The 15,275-nt window shown below is 18.6% G+C and overlaps 2 protein-coding genes and 1 pseudogene across 2 annotated transcripts, besides 1 other annotated feature; 2 read left to right on the forward strand and 1 right to left on the reverse strand.

Annotated features, from left to right (window-relative positions):
* The first annotated feature begins 1,897 nt into the window (after positions 1-1,897).
* Positions 1,898-2,955, forward strand: PmUG01_05010900 (annotated as a pseudogene).
* Positions 1,898-2,955: a sequence feature (STP1 protein, exon 2, pseudogene).
* Positions 2,956-6,938: 3,983 nt separating this feature from the next.
* Positions 6,939-7,735, forward strand: PmUG01_05011000 (Plasmodium exported protein, unknown function; the record flags this gene model as incomplete). The annotated part of the gene is made up of 2 exons (XM_029003319.1): positions 6,939-7,025; positions 7,157-7,735. 2 exons carry the CDS (start codon positions 6,939-6,941, stop codon positions 7,733-7,735), a joined length of 666 nt encoding a protein of 221 aa, XP_028860277.1.
* Positions 7,736-12,540: 4,805 nt separating this feature from the next.
* On the reverse strand, positions 12,541-13,402 carry PmUG01_05011100 (Plasmodium exported protein, unknown function; the record flags this gene model as incomplete). The annotated part of the gene is made up of 2 exons (XM_029003320.1): positions 12,541-13,197; positions 13,316-13,402. 2 exons carry the CDS (start codon positions 13,400-13,402, stop codon positions 12,541-12,543), a joined length of 744 nt encoding a protein of 247 aa, XP_028860278.1.
* Between the last annotated feature and the right edge of the window lie 1,873 nt (positions 13,403-15,275).

Below are 15,275 nucleotides of genomic sequence, written 5' to 3' on the forward strand. Positions count from 1 at the left end.
AAATTAAGGAAAATAAAGTATGCATAAATAAAATCCTATTTAACATTTATTTGTAATTGAACCTTTTCAATTTAGTTAGATTCACTGTTTTTAAAACATTTTATGAGATATCCTTTTAAGAAATAAATAAAAATTGTAAAAATGATTTATGATATTCTCAAATTAATAAATCTTAAACACACAGTTTAATTTCTGCGGAAAATGCACAATTTTCTTATTATTACGTATATATATAATATGTCAATAATTTTTTTTTTTTTTATATACATATCCTATTAAAGTTTGTATGTTCACAGCTATGCCTTTTTTATATAAAATAAAATAAAATAATTATGTTTAAAGTTTACAAATAAACATGAAAATATAAAATATTTATAAATTTCAACTTTAAAAATATTATTTTCATATATACACTATCAATATATTACCATATTCACAAAAAAAAAAAATTCATTAAAACGTTCAATTTTTATGGTGTCTTATATTTTATTTATATGGTTTAAATATAATTTACCCAGATACTTGAATATTGACTTTTTAGAAAAAACATAATACTTTTTAATTTTTCTTTTTTATAAATTTACTCATAAATTTAATATTTTACTATTTCTAAAAATTTTGCATATTTGAAAAAACACATAATTTTTCCATGTATAATGAACATACGTGACTGATTACATAATAATTTCATGAATACGGTTGTTGTACAAAAAGGAAATAATATACATGATCAATTAAAAAACAATAGATCTGAATATTCTACTAGTAAAAATCATATAACCAAGTCCAAAAGTATAGCATATCCTTTCTATTTTCCAATATCCTACAGGAATATAATCAATTTCAATTAATCCTAAATCTCGTAAAACTGTCACTTAACAAGTTATAATATTGAGAAATGTCACCTACTAATTATACTAAATATAAATTTGATTCCTCATTTCCATTAATTACATTAACATTTATTCTAATATTTTTTTTTATTTTTTTTTCTAACAATAAAAATTATACCAATTAAGTATACTAATAATCTACTATAGTCGCTATTTTACGCCACTAAATTACCATTATTATAGTACTGCATTTACGAACATGTAATTTTCTTTTAAATGTTTTAGTTTGTCTGGATATTTTCACTTTATATAATACAAAAAATGTAAATATTTTGAAATATCTTGATGAATGCAAGGATCATATACTAATAAATAGTACTAAATATGATAAAACTATTCTTGTAGCAGTAGATATTATATTATATATCATACTGTAAAAAATTATAAATTATAAATATTTAACAATAAATATATTCGTTCATATAAAATAAAATATTAAAAGAGTTAAATGAAATTTATTTTAAAAATGCACAAAAAAAAAATGTCAATAATTCTTTTAATTATAATATTTCAACGTAATATTATAAATGTATGTTCTATGGAAAACTACAAAAGTCTCATGAAAAAAGGAGCGTTTAACTGAGCCCAAATACATAATGAACAAAATATAAAAGAGTAAAGTGTATATATTTAATAAAGTGATAAAAAAATAAATAAAAAAATATTAATATTAATTAGACAACCAATACTAACGTTAGTACTAAAAATCAACATATATAGTATATGTAGTATTTATTCCAAAAAATATATTTATATAATATATACATATAAATATATATAAAAACAATTCTAAAAATAAATAAGAATAAATTTTATCACTAAGCATAGTAGGAAAGGAAAAGATTCATTAATTTAGCTAATAAAATATGTAATAAGAATTGATAATTCTAGTAATTTATTTCATAAATATATTTATTTTATATTGAAGTACATTTTAATATAACTCTTAAAAAAGAACAAAAAAGACATTAAGAAGGTAAGTTAAATAATTGGAAATATTATTACCTTCACATTCTGAGAGTAAAAATGATATTTTAAAACACTATCACTCATAACATCCATTATACCATTATAAAATCATAAAATATATAAAAATAAACGAAACCTATATTATGAAAAACTTAAATTTGTCAAATAGCTAAAATGTAAGATCTAAAACTATTGTAGAAATGCATATGAAAGTACACAATGAATGCAGAAATGAAGAACGGAAAATCAACAAAGAAGAATTTTTATCAACATTATTACAAATGTTCACAGAAGAGGAGTATAGGATTTATCCTAATTTAACAAATGATGAGTTAATGGAAAATATTAAATGTATAAATGATATTGAAAAACAAAAATTTTTATGGAATTATGTAATATAAAGGCATAAATCTTCCTGAGAAATTTATTATAATAGACCGCTTCAACATTATAAAGCATTAATGGTAAAAAGGAAAAGCATACGTAAAAAAAGTTCAAGAATTAAATAAGAAATATTCTAGCAAAAATCAGTATGTTCCATTTATAGAAATACAATAAGGTGCTTGGATACAATGCATGTCGAAAAAAGGTACCATTTATAGAACAATATTTAGAACAGGGTTCTTTATGGAATTGACAGAAAAATAACAGGATATTTCATGTGAATATGAAGAAAATAAAAGGGAATTATCACTAATAAATACAGAAGAATTTCATAACACAGATATTTATATAGATATATACGTATATGTATATATTACTACCAAAAATATATATACTCTTACATATGATGGTATTACAAGAATTAAAAAAAAAGGAAAATATAAAATATAAGGGGAAATGCTAGGATATTTTCATAAATGAATGAGAACAGAACCAAATTTATGGAAAAATTCAGAAATACAAAAAACCTAATTAATTTTAAAGGAGAAAATTTGGAAAATAAAAAAAATATAGGTCATATAGGGGGAGATAATTTTAGAAAGGAGATAGACTATTGGATAAGTGAAGATAATGCAAATGTAAATTTCACAGTTAATGATGAGAAATTAAACAAAACCGTTGAAATATCGGGAACTCATATCTTATAAATTCATAGGTATGCATCCAAAGTATATTCTGATGATATTTCAGATAAAACATCCGTTGTCCATAAAAGATAATTCTTAAATACTCTGATATCATAAGGGAACAAAAAAGAACAATGTTATTAGCAATATAAATAAAATAAGCAAAAGTCATATATAAAAATAAATATGCATATTAGGAGATATACATAACATATATATTTCTTTTTATTTCTGTATGAACATCTAGAAAAAATTTATATTAATCTTTAAATTAATAAAAATGGGAATTTTTTAATGCGCATGTAAAAAAAAAATTAATTGTTTTGTACTAGTTATTAGAATATTAATTCACGAAGTTTTAAGTAATGTTTCTTAGCTGAATCATTAAAAACTAATTTTATTCGTAAAATTCTAAGATATGTTAAATATATATCCTATTTTAAATACCCATTAGTTTCTAATATATATATATTAGATTAATACAAAATATTAAAAAACAGTATCCCAAAATAGTAATATTAAATAGAGGATTAGTACCCTACAAAAGAAGTTGTTTAATTATATGCATATTATTTGTCAATTGTTTTTAAGTTTTACTTAAATATTTAATTTGTTTATACTTCATTTATGTAATCTATCATTGAAATGTTATAACCTTAATAACATAATGTTATTCTTTAAGAGGAATTTACTTTTACAATGATTTATAATAAGAACATTTTTATCGCACCTTCAAAAAGAACAATAATTATATTCTTAATCTATTTTTCTTTCACATTATGCTATAAAGTTAAATGTTATGGTTAATATCACTTTCTAATATGTATAATATAATATAATATAAAGTTTAATAAATTTATTTTTAATCTAATACGTTATTAAATATGTAAATCTATTTGTTTTTTGTTTAATAATACGTGAAGCGTAATATATTATATATATATATATATATATATATATATATATAATAAATAATTATATTTTCCAAAGTTATAACGCACTTAATTAATAACATTATATTATATTTTTTATGTAATGATGTTTAGATTTGTAAAAACGTATATGTATATATTAGTATACCCATGCATATATCTCTTTTTCATTTCAAAAATTTGTTGTTTCCTATATCTATTTATAACATCTAAAATGAATGATTAAAATATTTTTGAGAATTTGTAAAATATAATTACTGTTATTATATTAATTTCGAAAGACAATTATAAATATGGAATTAGCTTTAATAAGTATAATTAAATATTTATTAATATAGATATAATATATTTTTTTTTTATTCGTAAAGAACGAAAACAACATAATAGAAATTTTTTTAATATATACTATAATATTTATTATTTCTCTGTAATATAAGGTGAAAGTGGATAAAATATTTAAGTATAAAGTAATAAAATATAGCTGTAATAAAATTTCTTAATTTTGTTCTCGAAAAAAATGTTTTAAATATTTTAGAATATATTACTAACTTTTTTCCTTTTTCTTTCATTTATGTTATTTTATTTAATATAATTTTATCTGCAGAAAGGAAAGATATTCTTAATTTACTTTTTATAATTAAATGTTTTTTTTACATAAAAAATTAAAGAAATCTTAATCGTAATTTCTCTGAGATTTTTAAAAAACTAATTTTAGAACAAATTAATACATCAAATTTGTAAGTGCAATATGAAGCGCATTATTATTATACATTCAATAAGTCTTTTGCATATATTTTATCTACAAAAAAAATTATTTTATTTTTTCTTTTATACAAATTTACAAGTTACTTAAGTTTAAAAAAAACACTAATTTCATTATATGTATAATATATTTCTAATGAACTGAGCTCATTCATATAATACTAACATTATGTGTATGAAAACTATGTATAATAACTAATATAAGGTATTGTAAATGAACTTAATGACATTGATAAAGAAATAACAAATCATAGGTTATTGCATAATTCCTCATATAGTAATTTTTTAATGCTTTATAATTATGCTGAAAATTTTGTTAAAATAAAATATTTTCGTATTCACTTATAACAGCATCCCATTCGTAAGTGCATTTAAAATATAAATTATTAATACTTTATACATATATTGTTTAAAGGCATCACTGCTCATAAATTTTTATAACATTCATGTTTGTTTGTATATATAACATCTTAATTAACATTATCATAAAAATGTACTATAAATAAAAATAAGTTTCAGTTTAAATGACTTATTTTTAATTTTAACATATAAATTCATATTTCACGTACATAATTCTTGAATAGCAAAAAAGTCCTTAGCTATAATTCATCATTCTTAACTATTTTTTATATAAAATTCATATAAATATTCCGTAAATCTAGATCCATATTACAAATTAAGGCACTTTTTATTGATCTTGGCAATTCATTTAAAAAAGGCATCAAAAATACAGTGATATACATAGAAATATAAATATATTTTAAATAGATAACAATTTTTCGTTATAAAATTAAAAAAAAATTGTTTTCGTAAACTATACAACATTATATTTTCTAAAAAATAAAAAGTTTTTAAGAACGTTCATATATATATCTGTATAAATGAGGAAGTTACTTAAAAATAGTAATATATTCTTTATTATAAATATAACAAACATTAGAAACCAATTTTAAAATATTCATTACATATTTTATACTACATCCAAAAAATATTTAATAAACTCTGTATGTGCTTATATTGTTTCAATAAATATCAATAAATAATAATGTATTAATGTAATATGATAAAAAATTAATAATATTATAATGCTATATTGTAAGAATAACGTACGAAATTTTAAGTACCAATTTTTTATTTCTTGGAATGAAGATTCATTCATTTTCGTTATCATTTTGATTATTTGCTACATTTATGTTAGGAAAGCCATTTTTCCCTCATGTTAAATGCATTTTTTATAATTCTATAACGCAAAAGAATGAATAATATCCGTATAAAAAAACAAATAACATTTCAACTGATTTTGCATACATAATACATTATTATATTTTTAATATCGATAAATTTATTATTTATTATTATTTTTTTTTTTTCTAAGAATACTATTTTTTTTCGCAAAATAAATTAAAATAAAAAAAAAAAAATTTTACTTGCATAAACGTTTATTTTTAATACTTTATCCTATTTTGTATTAATAAAACTTTTTAATTAATATTAAAACAACTAAGTTCTGAGGCGAAATAAATAAAATGTTTTATTTTTTTTTATAAAATAAAAATTTAATTTTTCATATACAGTATAGCAATAAAATTGAATACAAATAATATATATTTCATTATTAACAGATCCCTCAATATTTTTTAAGAAAATATATAATTATCTTGATATTGTATAAATCGCATGCAAATAAGTTATATTAAATTATTATTATTACATATATATATATTTTTTCTATAATAATTATGTCTATTGCAAATTATTTTAAAAAAAATTTTCCTATGTAGGATACAACATAACTTTAATATATCTTAAATTATTTTTATTAAATACAAAAATTTTAAATGATCTTTTTCTTAAAGCTAAGTTACAACATATAATAGGTCATATAATTTTTTTATATTTTATTTGTTTTAATAAACAAAAGAACTAAGCTCCTTACAATAAATGTATAATAATATATAAATAAATTTTTTTGAAATAAATTATTCATATATTCCTTAGTTGCAATTATTTAATTATGTGTTTTCTAATGATTTTACAGAACCTAATCTATTTATATTATTTTAATTAGTACTTTTGCATAGAAAAATTACTATGATATTTTTATTTAATATATTTTTTCTCGTATTACATTTGAAAACATCATATAATTATTATATTTAAATATATTTAATCGTAAGATTTTTAACATTTTGGAGTATCACAAAGAAATAAAGGAAAAGTTATAATAAATATTCTATTTAATATTATCGAAAAAGTTATATTTCAAAAATTAAATTATCACAAAGCATCTGACTCCTAAAATTAAATTCGAAATGATAGCTCATACAAATAAATTAACTTTTTTTATTATAATTTTTTCATTTTCCCTATTAATATGGATATTCCAGGATGCTTATGCGGTAGAATTATTATATTTAATAATTTCTATACATTCATTATAAATCATGTATTTTAATTTTAAAAATAACAATTTATTCATATGGAAATGAGGACATTTTTATAAATATTAAATATTTATTAACATTTTTAGGCAGATGTCTCTACAGAATCAGTGAATAATAAAAAATATCATAATCATAAGTTTGATTTAGGTATGAGAAGATTTTTTCTGGGACCAATGTATTATGAAGGTGATGATTCCATACCCAAACATTATAAAAAATATTGCTTTTCCCAATTTTTAAGATGTTATGATACATCCAAATATAAGGATATCATTATAGATTCTTATAATCCAAATGTATCTAATGCAGCTATTGTCAAATTATATAATGAATTAAAAGAAGAAGCAGAGAAATATGATGGATACAAACCAAGAGCAATAGAAATAGTTAAATATATAAATGATCTTTTATATTATTTAAAATTGAAATATAAAAAGAGAGTTGAAACAGCATCACCTCCTAAAAAGGAAAAATACAAAAAACTTTTACAAATTGTATCTAGCCCAAAAATTAAAAATTTGCTTAGACTTACTATTCCAAGATTAGCAGAATCATACTATATATTTTCGTATATCACAAACATAGATCATTCAATAGATGAAGTAATTTTATCTGACTTAATAGAACAAGCAAACTCTATTTTATCTTTACATAATAAAAATTGAATAATGGTGAATATAGTATCTAGTCCAAATAAGTAGAAATATTTTCTATATGCACTTATGAGTATTGATGTATCATCCATGGAAATTTTTAAAATTAAATAATTTATTTTAATATACATAAAATTTTATGCATTTCGTAGTACGTAAAATATCCCTGTTATATAAGTGTTATATCAATTATCTGATATTCAGTTTTTATTTAATTAAATCCATTTAGTGTTATTCTTATATGAGGTAGTTTAAGTGATTCATTCATAAATTTGTGTTTATATATATATTTAATTTTTCAAAAATTCTATAAGAAAGTATAAGTTTTAAAATTATTTGTTTTCTTCTTTATATTTTTTTATTTATATATTTGGGAAAAACACCTGTATGTGCAATTGTATTATTTTACCAAAGTTATGTTTTTACCAATTATTTTATTGAGATTTGTATTATATTTATTTTTTCACTTGTATTTTAATATATATTATAAATTTGTAAATGTGTAATATTATTAAGTTTTATAATCGTCCTCTTCAGATGAATGTATTTAGTGAATTCCCACAGGTGTTCGTTACATGTAAATTAAGGTAATTTTTCTGAAAAAAACAATATATGCAATATTTTAGATTTTTCATTAAATATAGATATTAAATTTTTAATAATTTTTAGACAATAGTAATACTGTTTATTTGTAAATTTTAATATTTTTAGATAATATAAATTCTTTGATAGGAAAAAAAATATAATGTACAGAATTACTTCTTATCTGTCATAAGCAATAAATTTAATTTACCTTCTCTTATTAACCATTTTTAATTATATTCTCTATTATTATTATTTTATTTTTTTTTTACTTTTTATATCATTCTAATTAAAAAGCAATATTTCATTTTATAAATTTTGTTAAATTTTAAGGTCCAAGTATATAATTACCTTCAATCACCACAAAATATATAATATTAATTAGAAAAAAGCTAACTATATGCCACATATATATTTTATTTAACATATTCTTCTTATTATCCTTATTAAAATTATGCAATTATAAAATTTCATATGCTTAAAGAAGCAGTGTTTCAGCAATCTATATTCCAATAATTCCTAACATTATAAAATACAAAAAAAAATATGAAATGTCTGTATAGCATCTATTAAAAAATTATCCAATTAGGATAATATATATGCATTATTGCAAATGTAATTTACATATATCAAGGTCTTGTAAGTAACAGTTATTTTCTTTCAGGAATAGATTCTAACATCCGATAAAAAAATATAGTAACGAATGAGTTTCATAATATAGTACTGAAAACATAAATTTATAATTTTCATGATGTATTTCTATTGTTTCAATGCATCTTCCTCTTTGTTATGTTAAACTGATATTTGATATTTTTCATATATATGAAGATTAAATATTAAATTAAGTTTTATCTAAATTAATATATAAAAACAAATAGTGCAATATTATAATGATTAATAAAAAGAATAACATATTACATACAAGTTGAGAGTATTATTTTAATTGTTTCTATAATATTAATTGTTGAAATTTTTTAACTCTTAGCCTTTTAGAGTATCGCAAAGGAATTGATTACTACTAAATAGTGTTTCAAATTCATATTATTATACTAAAATATTTTAATCTTATTAAAAATTATTCATATTTTATATCAAATATGAATTTCACAATTTTTGGTATACTTTTATCAAAGGTCTAGGTATACGTTTACCCTTTAATGTATCCATTATATAATTATCATTTTCTATATTGTGTTAATTTTTTACAATAAATATTAACTGTATGTATAATAAGACGTATAAAATCATATTTTATATTTCACTAATTATGATACTTTATTTATTATTTTTATATTCATGAATATATTTATTTATTTTACGTAATATGAATTATGATTCCTGGAAAAGTTAAAAAAGAGTATTTATAAATATAATAAATTATATGACATATCATACAAAAATACAAATACAAATACATAACATAAATATTTAAAGAAGTAACTAATGAAATAATGCATTTAAAAAAAAAGCTTCTTTTAATATAATTTTGATAAAATCACATTTTGATATAATTAATGCCTTTTTTTTTTTTTTTTTATAATATTTTCTCTTTTCAAGTATAATGTTTTTTCAAAAAAAATAAAACATAATAATATTCTAAATAGAATAACGTTTTATATTAATATATAATTTCCATTCATGAATTTTAATCACCACATTAAATAAAAAAGAAATACGTTACATATTTTAATTATGTATAATGATTTTCTAATATAATAAAAAAAAGCATTTTATATCTTATTGTACTGCACAATAACATGTGTGTATTAATTATAATCATAAATAATATTATTGTTCGTCAGATATTATTAGGATACATAAAAATATTTTAAAGAACTTTATAAAATATAATCCCTGTATTTGCACTATGGACACAGAAGATAGATAAAAAAAAATGAAAATGATGTTATATAAGGATTTATAGTTACAAAATTTTCATTTGGTATCTGATGAATATTATACTATAATATTATCATAAAATAATTCTAATACTTATATTACCCTTTTAAAAAAATACATATCATATTACACACAAATGTATTAATAAATTATCCAAAATACAAATGATTATGTGATGCTATCTATCTTTCAATCGTAAAATAGCACATGTAAAATTTTTTAAAATTGTTCTAAAATATATTAAACAACTCTTATATAAATAGAAAGTTTAAATGAAATGAAAAATATATTTATTTATATACATATATGTATTTCCTTTTTATTAATTGTAGTATATAAATAATTTCATCAAGAATTCAAATAAAACCAAACAATGAAATAGGTATCCCACGATAATTTACATATTTTTCCACTAAAATAAATATATATATTAACCCAAAATATAGATGTTCCTACTATCTAAAAACATAATTCGTAAAATTGAATTGGTTCAATTACAAACAGTAATTTTTATTTATCTCATTTTGCTGCATGTAACATATATATAAATATATATATTTAATTTTTATAATTTAATATTGTAATATTTATAATAACAGAAAAGTAAATAAAGTAAAAACCTTACTTTATTTAAATTAGAATAATCATGATTATCAATTTTTATATGTATATTTCTACTTTGTAACTTTCATTTTTTGTACCTAACAAATCCATACATTAATTATGAAGAAAATATTATGTAATTTAATTCTCAAGAAATAAGGTTATAGGTTCACATATCTACAATAACTAAACAAATATAAATTATAACTTTTACATCTATATAAATTTATATAGAAGAAAATAAGATATATAACATGTAAATACATAGTGTATTTATATTTACATTTCTTCCAAATTATAATATATATTTCTTTTTTAAGCAAATATATTATAGTTACTCGCCTATGCAATTATCGAAATCTATTATAATATATCATATCAATAAAAACAATGTAACTTGTTTGTTAATGATGCTTCGACAAAAATTTTTTATATTTATTAGTTTTTATTATATTAAAAAGAAAACTATTCTTATTACCAAAATACTGATTGTTCGTAAAATATATTTTATGTATTTCACAATAACTTATAGATCCTGTTAATGGCACATTGAAAACATATACGGACAAATCTAGATAATTGGATAGATGTAGAAATTATTATTTATTTGAATATATTCAATCATGGCAAAAAATAAACTTAATTGGATTTTTATTCTTACTGCTAATTGAAATTTTGCTTTTATTCAATTCATATTTTAGAAAATTATTATTATAACAAAATAAAAAGAAGTTTATTTATGGAGAAATCCATAACAAAATATTAATATTATTTCTTTAGTACATTAGCTTGTAATACGAAGAATTGAATATACAAATAATATATATATATTCAGTATTTCTTTAAATATGTATTTAAGTAATTCTTATAAAATTGAATTAAAAGCTCTTTATAAGTAAAATATTAAATACAATTATATCTTATACAGCTAAAAGTGCTTATAATTTTCACAATTATTAATCACCTGTTAATAATCCGTACATAAAAAAACTGATTTTTTGTTATATATTTACATATACATATATAAACCAAACGAAAATTTAAATGTTCATAAAAAATACTTTTGTAGTAAATAGGTATTGTAATGTATCTCTCATAATACCATTTGAAAAAGATATTAATTTAATTTTCTTTGTATAAACAAAAAGTAAATAAAATTGTTTTGCTTTATTATATATAAAAAGAGGAATTCACAATTATTTTAAAACAAATGATACATCTTTTATATTTAGGTCACAAAAACAATATTTTATACTTAAAGAACATAGAGAAAGGAAAACAAAATTTATTCACATTTTAAGATTATAAGTCTAAATTTCTAACTAATTTAACGAAATAATACTAACTACACTTTTTTATTTTAAGTTCTTATTGAACATATATATATTGAACACAAATATACTTATATATATACAAATATTTTTTACTAAAATATAAATATCAAAAGATTTCTTAAAATACAAATTTAATAAATAAAACAATAATAATCACTAAGGATTAAAATATATTTTTAAATTCTATATAAAACCAGTTACTTACAAGTTAGTAGTATTATAAAAATTCTGTTATTTTTATCACATTTAATACGTCTATAATATTTTTAAGGATACAAGTATATAATATTATGTAAACTAAGTAATTGTATTTAAAATTCTTATATGTAAATAATACTTTTATGAATAATACATGTTTTCTTACCCCATATTAAAAGTTTTGATTACCAAAAAAATTAACTATTTATAACAAATTTTAGAATTATTTTTCTTCATGTTATTATATCTTAAAGTTATTGTCAAAGCATAGATAATACTAAATACTATAAAGGCTGTAACACATATTAAAAATAATGAATATAATACTACTACTACAAAACAACATAGAATTACTCCGATGTTACCGCTATTCTTCATTAAACTCACATCATAAACAAATAAAACACATAGTAATAAAACTACAACTAATCCTGTCAATAAAAGCAAAAAGGGTGGAGTAGCTTCTAGACATATCTTCTGGAATATCTTTATGTATGCAGTATTTTTACTAATTTTATTGTTATTCTTAATTTTATATATAGAATCTAATAGATTAAATACTTTTTTTTCAAAATATACATCTATTCTTTTAAGTAAAGATGTGTGTTTTTCTTTAGCCATTTTCGCCCCTTTCTCCTTGTTTAATAAACTTTCTTTTAAATTTTTACTTTTTGATCTATGGTCATGGTTATTAGATATATATTTTTCTTTACCTAATAATTTATTTTTCTCCCATTTACCATATACATCATTAGTTGATTTTTTATTCATAGAACCCTCAACTAGTAGTCGATTAGTTATTAAAAATAAATTCCCACCTAGTTCATACATACCATCTAATGATTTATCGTAGTTAATCTAAAAAAAGAAAAAAGGAAAATATTCATGATTTACAATTTGTATTTTTATAACAAGAGAATATCATTTTTAAAAATAAAACGTGAAAAAAAAAAAAAAAGAAATATTATTTTAATACCGTGTTATCACTATAATAACATATCCAAACGAAAAGGGTAAATACAAGAATGTTAATAAAAATTATGGGCTTTGAATTGCCTTTCATTGTAAATATCACTAATTATATTATTTATTGACAAATAAAAAAGCTAATTATATTTTAAATAATAAAAATGATATAAGAAGCTACTTATATTATGTTTACTGTTTTATATTTTTTATATTAAATTTAATAAATTGAATATATGCAGAAATACATCATATGAAATATTTCAAATGTACAATAATTTAAAAATACTTTTAGAACAATTTCTATATAGAAATATAATAAAAACAGAAAAATTAAATAAAAAATAAGCATGATACCAAATGATAAATGCTTAAAATATTTAATTTAATTATTTAATAGTAAAGGGACATAAAGTTATTTTTTATTAACCATTTTCAAAAAAACTAAAAAGTATTATGATGATAAAATAAAAGATTATAGATAAGAAAAATTCAAAAACTAATTAATTATTCATAAAAATTATATATTTTTTTAAAATACAGTATAATATGTAGAAAATATAAACTAACATATATTTAAAAGATAATTATAAATTTCACTTTAATTCTCAAGTAATTGTTCTAATTTTATACATACTTCTTGAAATTACGTGATATATAATTAAATAATATTACTTACATTAACAACAAAAATAACTAAAAATATATGAAGTTAAAATATTTTTTTATTATACAAATACACAGTAGTATCTATCTTACAAATAAAACATATTCCTTTATAACCTATTATACATTGATAAAATAAAATATATAGATACTTAAAAATCAATGAATTCTAAGCGTAGTTTTTAAATTAATATAATAGTGAGCATTAAATTACAGTATTATACTTTAAAAATAGCATAAATCGTATATAAAACAAAATAAATTTAATTGTGATTTAATAAAATTCTAGAAATCCATAAATTTCATATTTTTAATTCCTTTCAGAAATGTAAACATATTTTGGGAAAAAATATTAATATAACTAAAACAACAAAGAAAAAAATAAATTAAGTGTAAAATCATTGTCTTTAATTCAACAATTTCAGAAATATTTATAGTCACGCATTATAACACATGTAAGTAACATTAAGAATATATATTTAAGATATATAAAAGTATGATAAATAAAAATTATGGGTTTACAAAATATGTACTAATTTTTAATGCGAAGTGGTTTAGAAAAATATTCTCAATATACTACTTTATTTTAATACATAGTATTAAAAATATATTTTTAAGATTAAAAAGAATCATTTAATATTTTCATATAATATAAAATTTTCTTATAACTGTAAAATTAATTTACATCCTATTCGTTCTATTCATGGTATATTTATAATACAAGGAATAATAATTATGAACGTATTATATACAAGAAATAATATTATTAAAAAAAAAAAACAATTAATATTACATTAAAATTAATTTTTTTGAATTGCTAAATCAAGTACTAAAAATCAACAAATTATAATTTCATGCCATTAAATTTTATGTACATATTGTAACATTAAACATATGGTACTTATATAGTATTCTTTAAATATTTTCATCATTTAATCTTATATATATGTAAATAGTCAAATACAAAGTTTTACATAAAAAAAGTTTGAATACATAGCATTTCGTATGGAAGGCAACATACAACTTTTATTACAATATAATTTACAAGAATTATTAAAATTTGTATTATACAATGATGTTATATCTTAATTTAATGATATTCTCGAACAATTTATGGAATATTTGTGTTTCTCAAATTTTTTGTTTTCTTTAAATATATTTTTCTATAAAAATATAGTAATTTTTGTTTTTCGATATTGAAGATTTAATAATAAAAGTGTATTTATGTAATAATTTATACTCGAAATCCGGTTAAAGTTTTATTTATTATTTTTTAACGAAATGAAGTAATATATAATTTTGTA

This window comes from Plasmodium malariae (genome assembly GCF_900090045.1).
Source record: "Plasmodium malariae genome assembly, chromosome: 5".
NCBI lineage: Eukaryota > Apicomplexa > Aconoidasida > Haemosporida > Plasmodiidae > Plasmodium > Plasmodium malariae.